Source organism: Micropterus salmoides, unplaced genomic scaffold (assembly GCF_014851395.1).
Source record: "Micropterus salmoides isolate LMB-PRFRI ecotype aquatic unplaced genomic scaffold, ASM1485139v1 Ms_hic_scaffold_2, whole genome shotgun sequence".
NCBI classification, from domain to species: domain Eukaryota; kingdom Metazoa; phylum Chordata; class Actinopteri; order Centrarchiformes; family Centrarchidae; genus Micropterus; species Micropterus salmoides.
In genome coordinates, this window is record NW_024041150.1 from 768,538 (window position 1) to 781,581 (window position 13,044).

At 40.8% G+C, this 13,044-nt stretch overlaps 1 protein-coding gene across 3 annotated transcripts in view; it reads left to right on the forward strand.

Moving 5' to 3' along the window:
- Positions 1-13,044, forward strand: part of cdh11 (cadherin 11, type 2, OB-cadherin (osteoblast)) — a 90,338-nt gene that overhangs the window by 54,426 nt on the left and 22,868 nt on the right. For all 3 annotated transcript variants that reach the window (XM_038731501.1, XM_038731503.1, XM_038731504.1), the window contains exons 3-5: positions 7,506-7,912; positions 8,894-9,033; positions 9,782-10,076. In XM_038731501.1, the coding sequence (XP_038587429.1) occupies positions 7,768-7,912; positions 8,894-9,033; positions 9,782-10,076 (580 nt within the window). In that variant the 5' untranslated portion in view covers positions 7,506-7,767. The remainder of the gene's footprint in view (positions 1-7,505; positions 7,913-8,893; positions 9,034-9,781; positions 10,077-13,044) is intronic.

Sequence of the window (13,044 nt, forward strand, 5' to 3'; positions counted from 1 at the left end):
GTTCTCCAAGGCCCACAATTCTGTTTACTAACTAGGTTTACTGCTTTCAAGCTATGAGAGTCCACATTCACTTACGATGATTCTGCTTCTTCCACACAAGGGCATCGGTTGATACTTTTGTGTCTCCCAAGAGGAAGTAGATCATCTTCACTGAGGAAACTGATCCTCTTCAGGCTTTTCTCCCCATCAAAAATCTATCAAGGCCACATGACACAAAGTGCATTACCTTTAGAGAGATGGATAACAGGTGGTGACTAATGCTGGTCCCCAACACATGTACTGGGTGTGTATGCCTACCATCACCACATTTTTCACTGTACCATGCACCTCTGACCACAGTCTCACTATGTGTCTCTGACTGGGCTTTGTACTGTGTGCCTGATTCAGGGGAAAAGGTGCGCAAGATCAAGTAGGAATGCTAATAAAGCATAATCATAAACTGCACTATGATTAGATTGCATAATAATTAAATGTCCTAATTTATTATTTAGATTTCCATGTTCTGGACATTAACCATCACTACAACGTTCAGTAATTAATTTCCTTTATGTAAAAAGATACTAATGAGATAATGATAATACATGAAGAATATGTGTGTGTGTGTGTGTGTGTGTGTGTGTGTGTGTGTGTGTGTGGAGGTTGTTGAATCCTGTTAAGCCATTAGTGAAATTCATGTGCTAATTACCACCCACAAGACCCCACGTCTGCTGTTTTCACAAACACACACACACACACACACACACACAAAATGAAGGCTAACTTTGCAGTAAATGTGGGTCTGTGTTTGTGTGTCAGAGTTGCTAGCCTCTCATTAATACCTATTTTCGCGAATGCTGAGAAAGCTTTGCAGCTCTTTCTTTGTAATCGCTTCACCACCCACCCAGCCACCCCACCCCCCCCACACACAGGCCTATTAGTTCCTCTAATTGAAAGGCAATTAAGCCTCAGGTTTCATGGTGTGAGCTAAACGTTGGGTGTCTGTTTTCAGCACCGCTCTGTTTTTAAGCTTTTAACAGACCGCAAAAAGCCGGCCACCGAAACGAGACACCCAAAGTGAACTTTAATACACCGAATTTCTGTCTGTCTTTGCGTCTTTGAGTTTTCTGCATACCCCTCCCTGTCTTCTCATTCTCTCACTCTGTAGTCACTGATTTTTATATAATAATTCCTCCCAAAATAATAACAATAATGATAACTAACCTAATGATGAACATAGCTACTTATCAAGCCTCTATTCTCCGGGTTTTGTTTCGTAATTTTCTAGAATCTAATGCATTTGCTTCAACAAAGCAGATAGAAATAATGACAATTTATGGTTACATCTTTGCAGCATCTCAGAAGTTTGTGTAAATTTCACTCGTTGGACAGAAACTTGACCACTCTTTGTGTTTATTCCTGTCAGTCGCCTTCCTCTTGGTCTCTGGTTGGTTCATTTCATCCATCCCTCATCTTTCTAAAGCTGCCTTTGCAGAACATGTCGCTTGAAGGAACCAGACTTATCTTTTTTTTTTCCTTTTTTAAAGGGGGGGGGGGGCTTGCAGCCCACATATTTGCATCTACAGCAGAGTAGCTCTGGGATTTGTTCCAGAGAGTAGGAGGGGTTTTTTACAGTAACAGAAAATCTCATTTTAAACCTCACATGACCCCCTTTCTCATCCCAGCATAAACATGGAAAAATAAAACATCACATCTGGTTCAAATAGTGTTTAGGGTTCTAGAGGGGTCCAGTGGCTGGAGGAGCTCGTGTGAGTGAATGATTACAGGTTTTGTCCTGGCAATAGCCCATCATTTATGTGGTGTCCTTGAGTTCATCTCCTCAGGCAAGACCCATACTGGTCAGTTTACTGTAAATAGCTCTCTTTTAGATCAGAACAGAAATGGCCTTATAACATATTGATGCAACGATGGCAAAGCAGGGTAACGTAACAGTCTTTGTCATAACTATCATACAAAATACCTGTAAAAACTAAAGTTAAAGAGTTTATTCCAATTGCTATGGTTTTAATACATACAGCTTTGTTTCTGTGGCATCTTTTTTATTTCAAAGCCTCAAATTAATTAAAGTTGAACGAAGCAGCGACCCATGATTCTCTGCCGCAATGCCATCTTGGTTAATGTCAGAGCAGACTCACCACCATGGCAAATGACACCAATGTGGCAGGAACAAACGATGATACAGTGGATGCGAGAACACAGAAGGGACAAGTGTTGCCTTCAGGCTGCGCCGTGGGAACAAACAACACTTTCTACATCCATTTTGTGTTCATGTCATCCGCTTAGCTAATTCAGACATAATCCTTTAGTTTCCTGGCTTAGGGACAGTTGATGTTCACTGTTGGTCAATTCAGAACAGAAACAGCAACTTCCAAAATGTGAGTCAGCATTTTAATTGTGTAAAGTCATGTCAGCTATGATGTATTAAAACTGATCATATATTATCACTGTCAAAAAGCCACTTTCCCAGTGTTTACAACAGTCAACATCCATTATCTTAACATAAATTAGCCTTTCAGCTATGGATAAAAATCTCCGGGTCTCTTTTTTTAAGATCACATGATCACCCTTGTCCAAAGTGAAAAGGAAAGAGGCTGCGCCAAATACTCTCCACCATTCTCCTTTAATTCTCACATGTTGTACAAACGGTGTAGACAAGGTAATATCATTGTTTTCCTACACATCCCTGAGACAGGCAATATGTGGAGACAAGGGGAAAAAGTCTGAAAAGACACATACAGTCAGCTACATACACAATCACACGTGTGTGCCAAGACAGACGGGGATATATATCACATTTGTACATGAATGAATCACCTTTATTACAACTGACCCCGAGAGACAGAGTTGGAGCAGAGGTCTGTTTTTTTCCCTCGGTATAGTATCCAGGCATTTTCCAATGTTATTTTAATGCTGCTGCTGGAGGTTTGGCTCGAGGTGGGCAAGAGAAATGAAAGCACAGCCCAGACAGAGACACCGACACAAGGAGTTCTAAAAGATAGAAAGATGGAGGGATAAAAAGGGAGAGCAAAACCTTATTGTTGATTAATGGTTGAATCTTAGACACAACACGTCTCCAACATGTCTAAGATAGAGACAGTGAATGAGTAAAAAGAATCACAGTAGTTGAAATGATAATCCAAATTGTTTTGGGATAACACTGTTGAGGCCCTGCGATGGATTAACGACCTGTCCAGGGTGTAACCCCACCTTTCGACCATGTCTGCTGGGATTGGCACCTGCCCCCCCGCGACCCTGTACACAGGATAAGCGGTTGACGATGGACGGATGGATGGATAACACTGTTGAATCATGTTTATTGAACTCCAGGTTTTAAGTTTTGCAGCAGAAATGCAGTTCAAAAGCATCAGAGCCACATCTGTCAACACTAAACATCAATCTGTAGGGTGGAGAACTGACTGTAAACTATAAAAACCTGTACATTTACCATGGTTGGCGACCACACCATTGTTTATACCATGTTTACTGGGTTACCAGGCCACACTTTCTGGTTGACAGTACCAGTAAAGTTTCAAAGCATCTAACATCATGTCATCAAAGTCCAACATCAGCTGCTTTATTAGTTTCACAACTTGTGAGTCAAGATATTTTCACTTTTGCAGGGCCCAGTTCAATTACGCAGCAAGCAACATCTGTACACTATTCGTTACAGAAGATAATGTGTGGAAAGTATCTGATTTCAGCTTTAAGTGCGGAAAGGAAAACCACAACCTTTGACCAAGCACATCTCAGAGAGAACTGAAGAAGTAGTATGGTATAAGATAAAATATACATAATTATATGATGAAGGAAAACTACAGAAGTTTGAGAAATTCTGCTTTTAATGTGTGTTTCGGTTCTGGAGTTAATCGTTGCGATTGCAGCTGGGTAGCTATTACAGCTACTCTGACTAAAGAGGCACAGCATGACAAACAATCAGAGAGAGGAAGAAAGAGAGCATGACCCAAAAAAACAAAAGACTCGCATTTACCTTCTCAATCTTTCACTGCAGTCCCAGATTCTCTGTTTAACACGATTAGGATGACTGCTAATCATTATGTTCTATATCCTAATGGGCTTTGGTGCAAACTAAAGGAATGCAAGACGGATGAAGGAGAATACAGGATGCATTCAAAATTTAAACTATAAGTCAATATCAGAAAATGACCCAATCATACAAAATAAAATCTCAACTCACTACTTGAGGTTTCTCCTACTTGTCACTTTACTCAATACAGGAAGAGAAGAAGCAGGAAATTCAAATCTGTGTTTCAGTATAGTAACACCCCACTTAAAAACCTAAGTAATCTCAGGCGCACAGATGCACGCTCACAGTCACATGCAAACCATCACAAGTATACACACATTTAAAGACACATTCAGACAAACTCAAATGGACAGTCATAGTTATTCATATACACACACGTGGTCTGTTAGTGAGAATATGTAAGCCAGCGGGGACATGTCGTGCTGCATTTTTTGTTTTTTAGACCCTACTGAGCTGACCTCTGTGACACACACACACACACACACACACACACACACACACACACACACACACACACACACACACACACACACACACACACACACAGTATGGGTCAAGTTACCCTCTAATGTTAGGCAATGAATCACACTAGTCACTTCCAACACTTGACTCATAGATTCACAATCGCTCCGAGCCCAAGGGAATAGTACACACACAAACATACACACACACACACACACACGTATGCTGTTCCCTATTCTAATGTGACTCTTGAGTCGTGTATTCAGACAGAGGAAGTGGTCTGGCCAAAAGGCATGCTCGCCCTGGGGAGTCATTATCACTGTCTGTTTCTGTGTTGCATTTTCTGTCTGTCTCTTTCTCTCTCTCCTCTCTCTCCCTCTCTCTCCTCCCTCCCCCTCTCCCCCTCTCCCCCTCTCTCCCTCTCTCCCTCTCTCTCTCTCTCTCTCTCTCTCTCTCTCTCTCTCTCTCTCTCTCTCTCTCTCTCTCTCTCTCTCTCTCTCTCTCTCTCTCTCTCTCTCTCTCTCTCTCAGCCATTAGCGATGGAAGAAAAGAAAACAACCGAAGCATAAAAAACATAGAAACTATGTGCAGGACTCCCAATCCATAAATGCTGATGATGCTTTTAACTAACACGTCAATACTTACCAAATCTACCTCCTTTCAGTATATAAGAATAAACAGGCAGGTTTTGCTGTTACTAAGCAGAGAGGAAATATGTTTTCTAGCAATTGCTTCATTTGAATTTGACAGCGGGGTTCATTTAATTGTCATCAAGCAAGTCACGCATTATCATATTCACAGTCACACTGAGTATTTCTGAGCTGTCAGTCTGTACGCTGCTATCAATTTATTGTATTATTAATGTTTTTTATGTGTTTGACTTGACAGCTTTTGAGACAAATAACAGATGACCAGTTGCAGCGTATCAGGATATTGGTGAAAGCAATTTATTTTGGACTTGCTTTTTTTTTGACACATAAATGACAGTTTGAGAGGCTGTTAATAGATTCAGCATAGCAGGTGTCAGCTCTTTGCACAACAAGTGCACACCAGGGTTTCTAAATGTTTTGGTGGTGGTGTTTTTTATCACTTCTTATGAAGTTTAGGCTCATTCTCTGTTCAAAGTGACAACTTTCTTAGCCAATTCTCAACTCAAATTGGGCACTGAAAAAACCTGGATAATATCAGCCCTTTACAAATTAAGCAAATTATCATCTTCTTCAAGTCGTGTCCTCTTTCCTCTCTTCACTGTTGTCACTGATTTGGCTTCAAAATTTTACTGAAGATAATTTCAGTTTAGTCCCAGATATGGCGCGTCAATCAGCCACCTTGCTGTAGTAGTGGCAAAGACTTAACGGCTTTGAGGCTTATACGGATAAATGATAGAAATACAAACAGATATACACATCACTCAGAAGACTCAAGGATAATTAGCCAGATGATGAGCCGGTATGGGATTAACTGTCAACACTTACTGGTTGGCTGGTCATGTGGTCAGCAGGAACCAATGAGCCCTGAAGGAATTTTCTCATCTAGTGAGCTATTGAATATTAAACACATACACACACATTTGCATACACCATCATTATTCGTATGTCCCAAGCAGAGGAAGAACAAACAGAAGACAAAATAAAATCAGAACAATGAGATACAGAAAGGAAAAGAAAAAGAAACGTCCCCGACAGTCACACCATGAGAGATTGTCTGAACAGCAACAGCCGGAAAAATTAATCTGTTGCTGTTGTAAAGGGATTTGTGCACACAATCGGTTACTCTGTGTGTTTGCTTCTTGCACGTATTGAGTGATTTAGGAATACGAACGGCTTTATTTTGAAGTCTAATTTGGCTGTATTGGCATTCATTGATTTATTAGATTGTCTGGATGCCTGGCTCTTCAGTGATGTGGAAGATAACATGGGGGATCTGCATTTATGTCCTAAATCTCCTGTCAGCCATGTCAGGTGCCATTAAAGAGGTTCATTGGCGATGCAGTTGTGTGCAAATGATGCATCAATATACCATAACCACTGGGCTGTGAAAAGAGATATCTGACATATACATTAAGGGAAGTGTAATCAGACACTTAAAAAGAAAAGCAACAGCATTTGTCGTTTATCGCACAGTAGCATCAATAGAGGTAATGTGACATTGTTAAACCACTTAAAGTAAAGTTTTAGGGAGAAAGTTGTGGTTTGATGGTGGGACATAGAAAGTGTATGTAGCTTAAACACATATTAACCAAGTTCTGTTAGTGATCTAATCATCTGACCTTAAATATTTCAAAACCATGAGGGTGTCAGACATGGAAAAAATCATTAGGGGTTGTTTGAAAGAGACAAAAAACCTGGGAGTTGTTGGTAGTAATAGCTATTATTTGATTCATTCCCTCATGGCTCCCATCAAATTTATTTTACAAAAGTGCATATGCCAAGACATTTTCATTAAAATGGCAAGCAGTTTCTGAGGTCAGGTCTATTGACAGACGCACTGAATTTTGTAAGGATCAAATTTTGTGTTAGTTCTGCTGATTCATTCGCTGCAGAGGCAGAGATGCCTTAATCAAACTGTAAAGGGGTTTGAGGGAGAGTCACGGTACAATGTATGTCTTTAATGACATATGTTTGCTTTACCTTACTTTGATTGTATTTGAAAGAGCTGTAAATTGAGCAATACAGCAACCCGGTGTTGTACATGAGCTGTACCTCCCACACAGAATCAGTCTGTCTAATTGAATTAAAGCTAATGAGTTTACAGACAGCAGTAATTAGTACAATGTCCTAATCAACACAACAACTATTAAGATCTCCAACTGCAGTCAATTAACATTACCCTCTATAACAGACAGGGATGAATGATAGATTTTATATAGATTAATCTGCTTGTAAGGCAGATGTTTTATTAAACTGAATGTAAATTAGTTAAATTGCATATATTCTTATGATGTATTTTCACTATTATGACTGTCATGGACCAAGCGGCTTTCTCCTCTACTCTCTTTTAGGCTTTGTGATTAGAGGAGAGAGAGCGTGAACGACCTGTGAGAGAGAAGAAGAAGAAGAAGGAGGAGAAGAAAGGCAGTGACGCGAAAGACGGTGATGAATATCCGTACCAACAGGCCCCATATCAGCTAATGAACTAGGAAGTTCATCAACAACATTTCATTAGCTAAAACAGGATATCACCTCAGTGGGAGCGGAGCTCCGCTGAGAGGAACCAGAAAGTAAGGGGTGGAGTGAAGTGCACGGCTGCTCAGGTTGGGCAAGATGGCAATGCAGAAGCGACAGGGCCTTGGGCCACTGAGGGCCTTCCTGGTGTTGGTGGGAGTTTCTGCACTCTGTAGCGTTGCATTAGGAACCCGAAAAGGAAACGCTTCTTTGGATCAGAGGGCCCACAAACACAGACATCCAGGTATGACAAAAGCAACACAGTTTCCTTGTCATTTGGCTTTAACACCTGTCATGTACTAGGATTTTTTTCTACGTCTCACTGAATCATACTCAAACAGTAACTGTGATGCATTCTGAAATACAACACACACAGACGGTCATGCACGCCAGTTCCTTTTTGTGATATTTGTGCATTTTTAAAACAGACCTTCTCTCAATTTTTAGCCTTTGTGACCATGAGTCGGCGTGTACCTCAGAGACCAGACAGTCATTTTTGACAACTGCTGTACATAGATCCAAGCAGATTTAAGCTGTGAAACAAATGTTAACCTGAGCGAAGGTCCCTTTCCATTCACATTTCTGAACTGGAAAATCACTACATTCGCAGGTTCTTGTCCACAATGGGATCTCTTACTCTAAAAATCTCCCAAGGTGGTTTGGATAAACAGGTCTTCAATGACTTCATGTTTTCTATCCAATTACCTTTTTTTGTTTTACCTTTACTCACATAGACAATATTTACCTTCCTTTCCATCTATACACCCTTCCTTTAGAGATGCTCACACATGGCAGCTCCTCAGTGCAACCACAGCCTGCTCATTTCAATAACTCAGAAGCAGCACTACAACAAACAGAGGTTAAGTGCCTTTCTAAGAGCCACCTAAAAAAACTGCTTGTTGAAACGTGTGTCGTTCACACCAGCCACCCACATTTTCTCAGCTGGGATATGAACTGGTGACCCATAATTCAAAAGTGGACCTCTCCGTTCACGAGGTTACTGCTTCCCACCCACTTTTGGATTCAGTCTATTGAAAATTTTCTCAGAAAACAAACTGCAGTAGTGGTGATAATTAATTAATTCAACATAGTGACCTAAATGAGCTTTCTTTTTTTATTTTGCTTCTAACCATTTAATAATTTGAATGAAAGCCCACAATACATGTGTTTAATAAGTGGTTAATAGAAAAATTTAGTATCTGTATGTTTGTTTTTGTGATTGTAGGTCACATTTCGCTGCATAAACACAGACAGAGGGGAGGAAAGGAAGGGCAGGTACTCCACAGGTCCAAACGAGGATGGGTCTGGAATCAGTTCTTCGTCATTGAAGAGTACACGGGACCTGACCCAGTGCTGGTGGGCAGGGTGAGTATAATCAAGCGTGAGTTAATAAAGTGTCCTTACATAAACCTTTCTCCTGAGTCAAAACGAATTAGTACGTAAATAACTATTTAAAATTTGACGGTTTCATTCATAGCCAAACCGCCCTCCACTGACAGTCATGGCAGGGGCATGCGGGGTGATTCACTCCAATTGGATTTAAAAGCACTTTTCACATTTATCAAGGAGGGAGAGAGAGATAGAAAGGAAGAAAGAGAGAGAGAGAGAGGGGTCATGTTCACATTCAAGGGTGAAGATGATTGGTGATACTCCTCCACAACAACAACATCACTCAAACCGAGCAGCGGCTTTCATAACAAACAACAAATGATGTTTACAATGCGTCATATTTCATAGTCTAGGGGTTGTAAAGGAAGAACAAGCATTTAATTGAATGTTGAACATTCTTCACTTTTTTTTTTGATGACAACGGTTTAAATCTTTTTCTTGTTAGTGTTTGCCTGTCTCACACGGCACATCTACTACCTTGTCAATCTCAGCCTTTCACCTTCTTTAATTTGTAGCCTTGAGAAAAATGAAGCCTCACATCACATCTGCCAAGCAGCCAAAAAGTATGTTTTCCAGTTCTGTCAGATGAACAGACATCTGAAATCCAGATGTTGTCAGCCCCCGTCAGGTCCTGCCTTTGCAATTATGTCTTTGTCTAAGTTTTCCTTCCTGTTTGTCTCACTCTCTTATTGTCTCTCGCCCTCATCCCCCCGTCCTAATTCAGCTCCACTCAGACGTAGACTCAGGCATTGGCAACATCAAGTATATCCTGTCCGGCGAAGGTGCGGGAACGATCTTTGTTATTGATGACAAGACAGGCAACATCCATGCTACAAAAACTCTGGACCGTGAGGAGCAGGCCCAGTACACTTTAACAGCCCAGGCCGTGGACAGAGGCACTAATAAGCCTCTGGAGCCTCCATCGGAGTTCATAGTGAAAGTTCAAGACATCAACGATAATCCTCCTGAGTTTCTGCATGGGCCGTACTATGCCAGGGTGCCTGAGATGTCCAACGTTGGTGAGTAAAAAGAAAGGGTAAGGGGACAGGAGGGGAAGCTAAAGTAGCGATCAGATAGAGTGTGATTTTTGCAGTGAGAGGCAACGATAAACAGGCGGCTAAACCAAAAATATAGCGTTGAAATAAAAAACAAAAACAACAACCTACGACAATCAACTGCTCAGCCGCTCGAGAAGACCAATGGACTCCCTGTAGTTAGTGGTTATGTTTGTGATGACAACTGATGGCACATTGTCCCCAACTCACCCTAAAATAAGCCTTGAACCGAACATCATCCATGCGAAGCTCTTAGACCACCTGGTGGTAACATTACTCCCCATGATTTCTCCTCTTTCTGCAGGTCTCATGTACCCACACGGATCTTTGTTTTCCTGTGTCTGGGATACTATTTGAGAACAGCCTCTCACCCTCAATCACAACTAGAACAAGTCCACTGATTGATATATAAAACGATATTCAAAAATCACAGTTTTGGCTAAGGACAGATGATTCTGTGGTTGCAACAATAAAATAAATAGTTTTAGTTATTTGTGACTAAACCTACCCCTGTCTTAAGTAGAGTTATCTGTGTAACTGGCCAGTAGATTTGTTTTCTTTCCAAGTATCAAATATAATATGACAACAGTGATTCAGAAGAGATAATCAAATTCAATCTTTTTAGTACACAAAAGCTCTCCATTGCATTTTGAGTGATGTTTGTTAATGAAGTCACTGATGGAGTTCACCGTCAGTGTTGTTTGTCTGCTAAACAGCCTTTTTCATACATTATTCATTATCACTGATATCTGACCAAAGGAAGTGTGACTGAGAAGTGGAAAACAGACCGTAGCATTAGCTCACAAATTCAGCTCCTAAAAAGCCCCTTTTTCTTTTCTTTCTTTTCTTACATGTGCCTAAAGTAAAATTTTTTTTTTTTTTTTGGGCTCAACCAGAAACAGAAGCAAGGAAATATTTAGCACTAGGTTGGTATGGGCAAGAGCTTCTAACATCTCCTAAGAGTGTCACTACTTGGAGAGCTAGAGCTTCTGATCTTGATAGATTTTCTTTCCTAATATTATGTGGTCTTGGAGAGTCTTCAACCCCTCGAGGCTGACCTGAAATAAACCACACTGGCAGTCGTGCTGCGTGATACTCTGAGAGCCAGAGAAATCCCTACTCTGAATGGACTGGACTTTCAAATAAAGAACTTTTGAAAGGTCTTCTGAATGAGTTCTGTTAAGGCTTTTTTCACCCATCCGCTTCTTAAGCTGAAACCTGAATACAGATGTCGGACAGGGAGGGGCCACCGGCTGCCATCATCCTCAAACACCGAAGTGGAACAGACCGAAAAACTGCAATTTGACTAACTAGGTCCATGTTCCCTCGTGGATGTCAGAATTAGAACAGAAAGAGAAGGCAGTGTCTTTCAAATTAACATTCTTGGTAATTTACCCTGCACACTTAAGGTAGCTGCCACACTGAGACAAAGGTTGAATGAAATTTGATTACAGTTATGTACCCAATGGATTTTGTACGGAGTAGGATAGTGGTGTGTGTAGCCTCAACTAGAAACTGAAAGATCCAAACACCATGGATCTGAAAATAAGATTGGGAAGTAGTTGAGCTGCAAAAACACATTGTGGCCTAGCCATTATCGTCCAGTTGCAAAGACTCAGCACCTAGTTGTTGCGCTTCCAGTCCAACTTGTGCCACCTAAACCAACACATTTGTAACTGTGCAAAGAAGAAAGAAAAAAAAAAGTCAACAAGTAGCAATTTAGACCTTTAAAACTGACTTAAAAAGATTAAGTCATAGTCATGTACGTAGAAAGAAACCTGAAAGATCCATTAATTGACAGTGATCTTGACATGGTGGTAGTATTTTACATGCACTTAAATGCATTAATATGTCATAATCTCTTTTTATGCATTATTTGATGGTGTTTAATGTGTCAATAAAAACACAAAACTGCAGGTGGTGCAAATGTCGGGTGGCTTAAGCTGCTATTGCTTTCGTTGCCTATAGGAGACGACGAAATGCGTACATCTGTGGGTCTAAACTGCTGATGATTGCACTCTTCTTTTAAATAAATAATACAAGTTGGCATTTGTAGAATTGGCCCACCAAGAACCATCGGCGTCGCCTGGTCATATTCCAGGGCTTTAGCCCGGATGTTTTGACTGTAGCCCCGAATGTAAATCAACAACAGCAACGAAAATATTTTCCATGACATGCAATAATCTTCATGATGCAGCAGGTCTTCAAAGAGCGGAGGCTACTCGCAATAATATTGCTGCATTTTGTTTACCGTTACTCAGCCCGCCTGCGTTTAGAATGAGCACGAGAGAAGAGAGAGAGACAGAGAGACCGCATTGCTCACAGCTTCAGGGCTTATCCGCGACTTCTGAATTGTCCCTAGCAAAACTGTAATCAATACATTTAAATATAAATGTTGTCGGTCAGTGTCTAGTCAGTGTATAGCTACACAAACGGTTAACAGTCACCGCAAAGTAGGGAGAGAATATCATGACACACCTAACCGTGACACTTACACCTGTCGCTCTGTTTGTCTCTCTGCTCTAGGATGCTTCATTCCCTCTAAAGCAGATGTGATCTGCACTTTATCAGAGGTGCTGAAGTGAACATTAGTGTGGAATTGTGGTGATATTTCTGTCTGATCAAAAGTGTTTTCAGTTTCGGTTATCTTCCTCTGATGAAGAGCAGTGCGCTCGTCTCATCGAGTAGTCAAATAATAGTCAAAGAATATATAACTGTTTTTAAAAAATGGATCAACGATCAGCCCAGAAAGCAAAGGCCTATACTGGGCTGGCCCATCACATCTCTTACAGCACCCACTCCCTCCACCTCTGCTCAGCTGTTTCTTGTGTTGTGGGCCAAAAAAATTTGCCAAATGCGCGAAAATAACGGATATATAGAAAAGCTAAAAAAATTTATTTAATTTAAAAAAAACTGATTACTGCATTACATT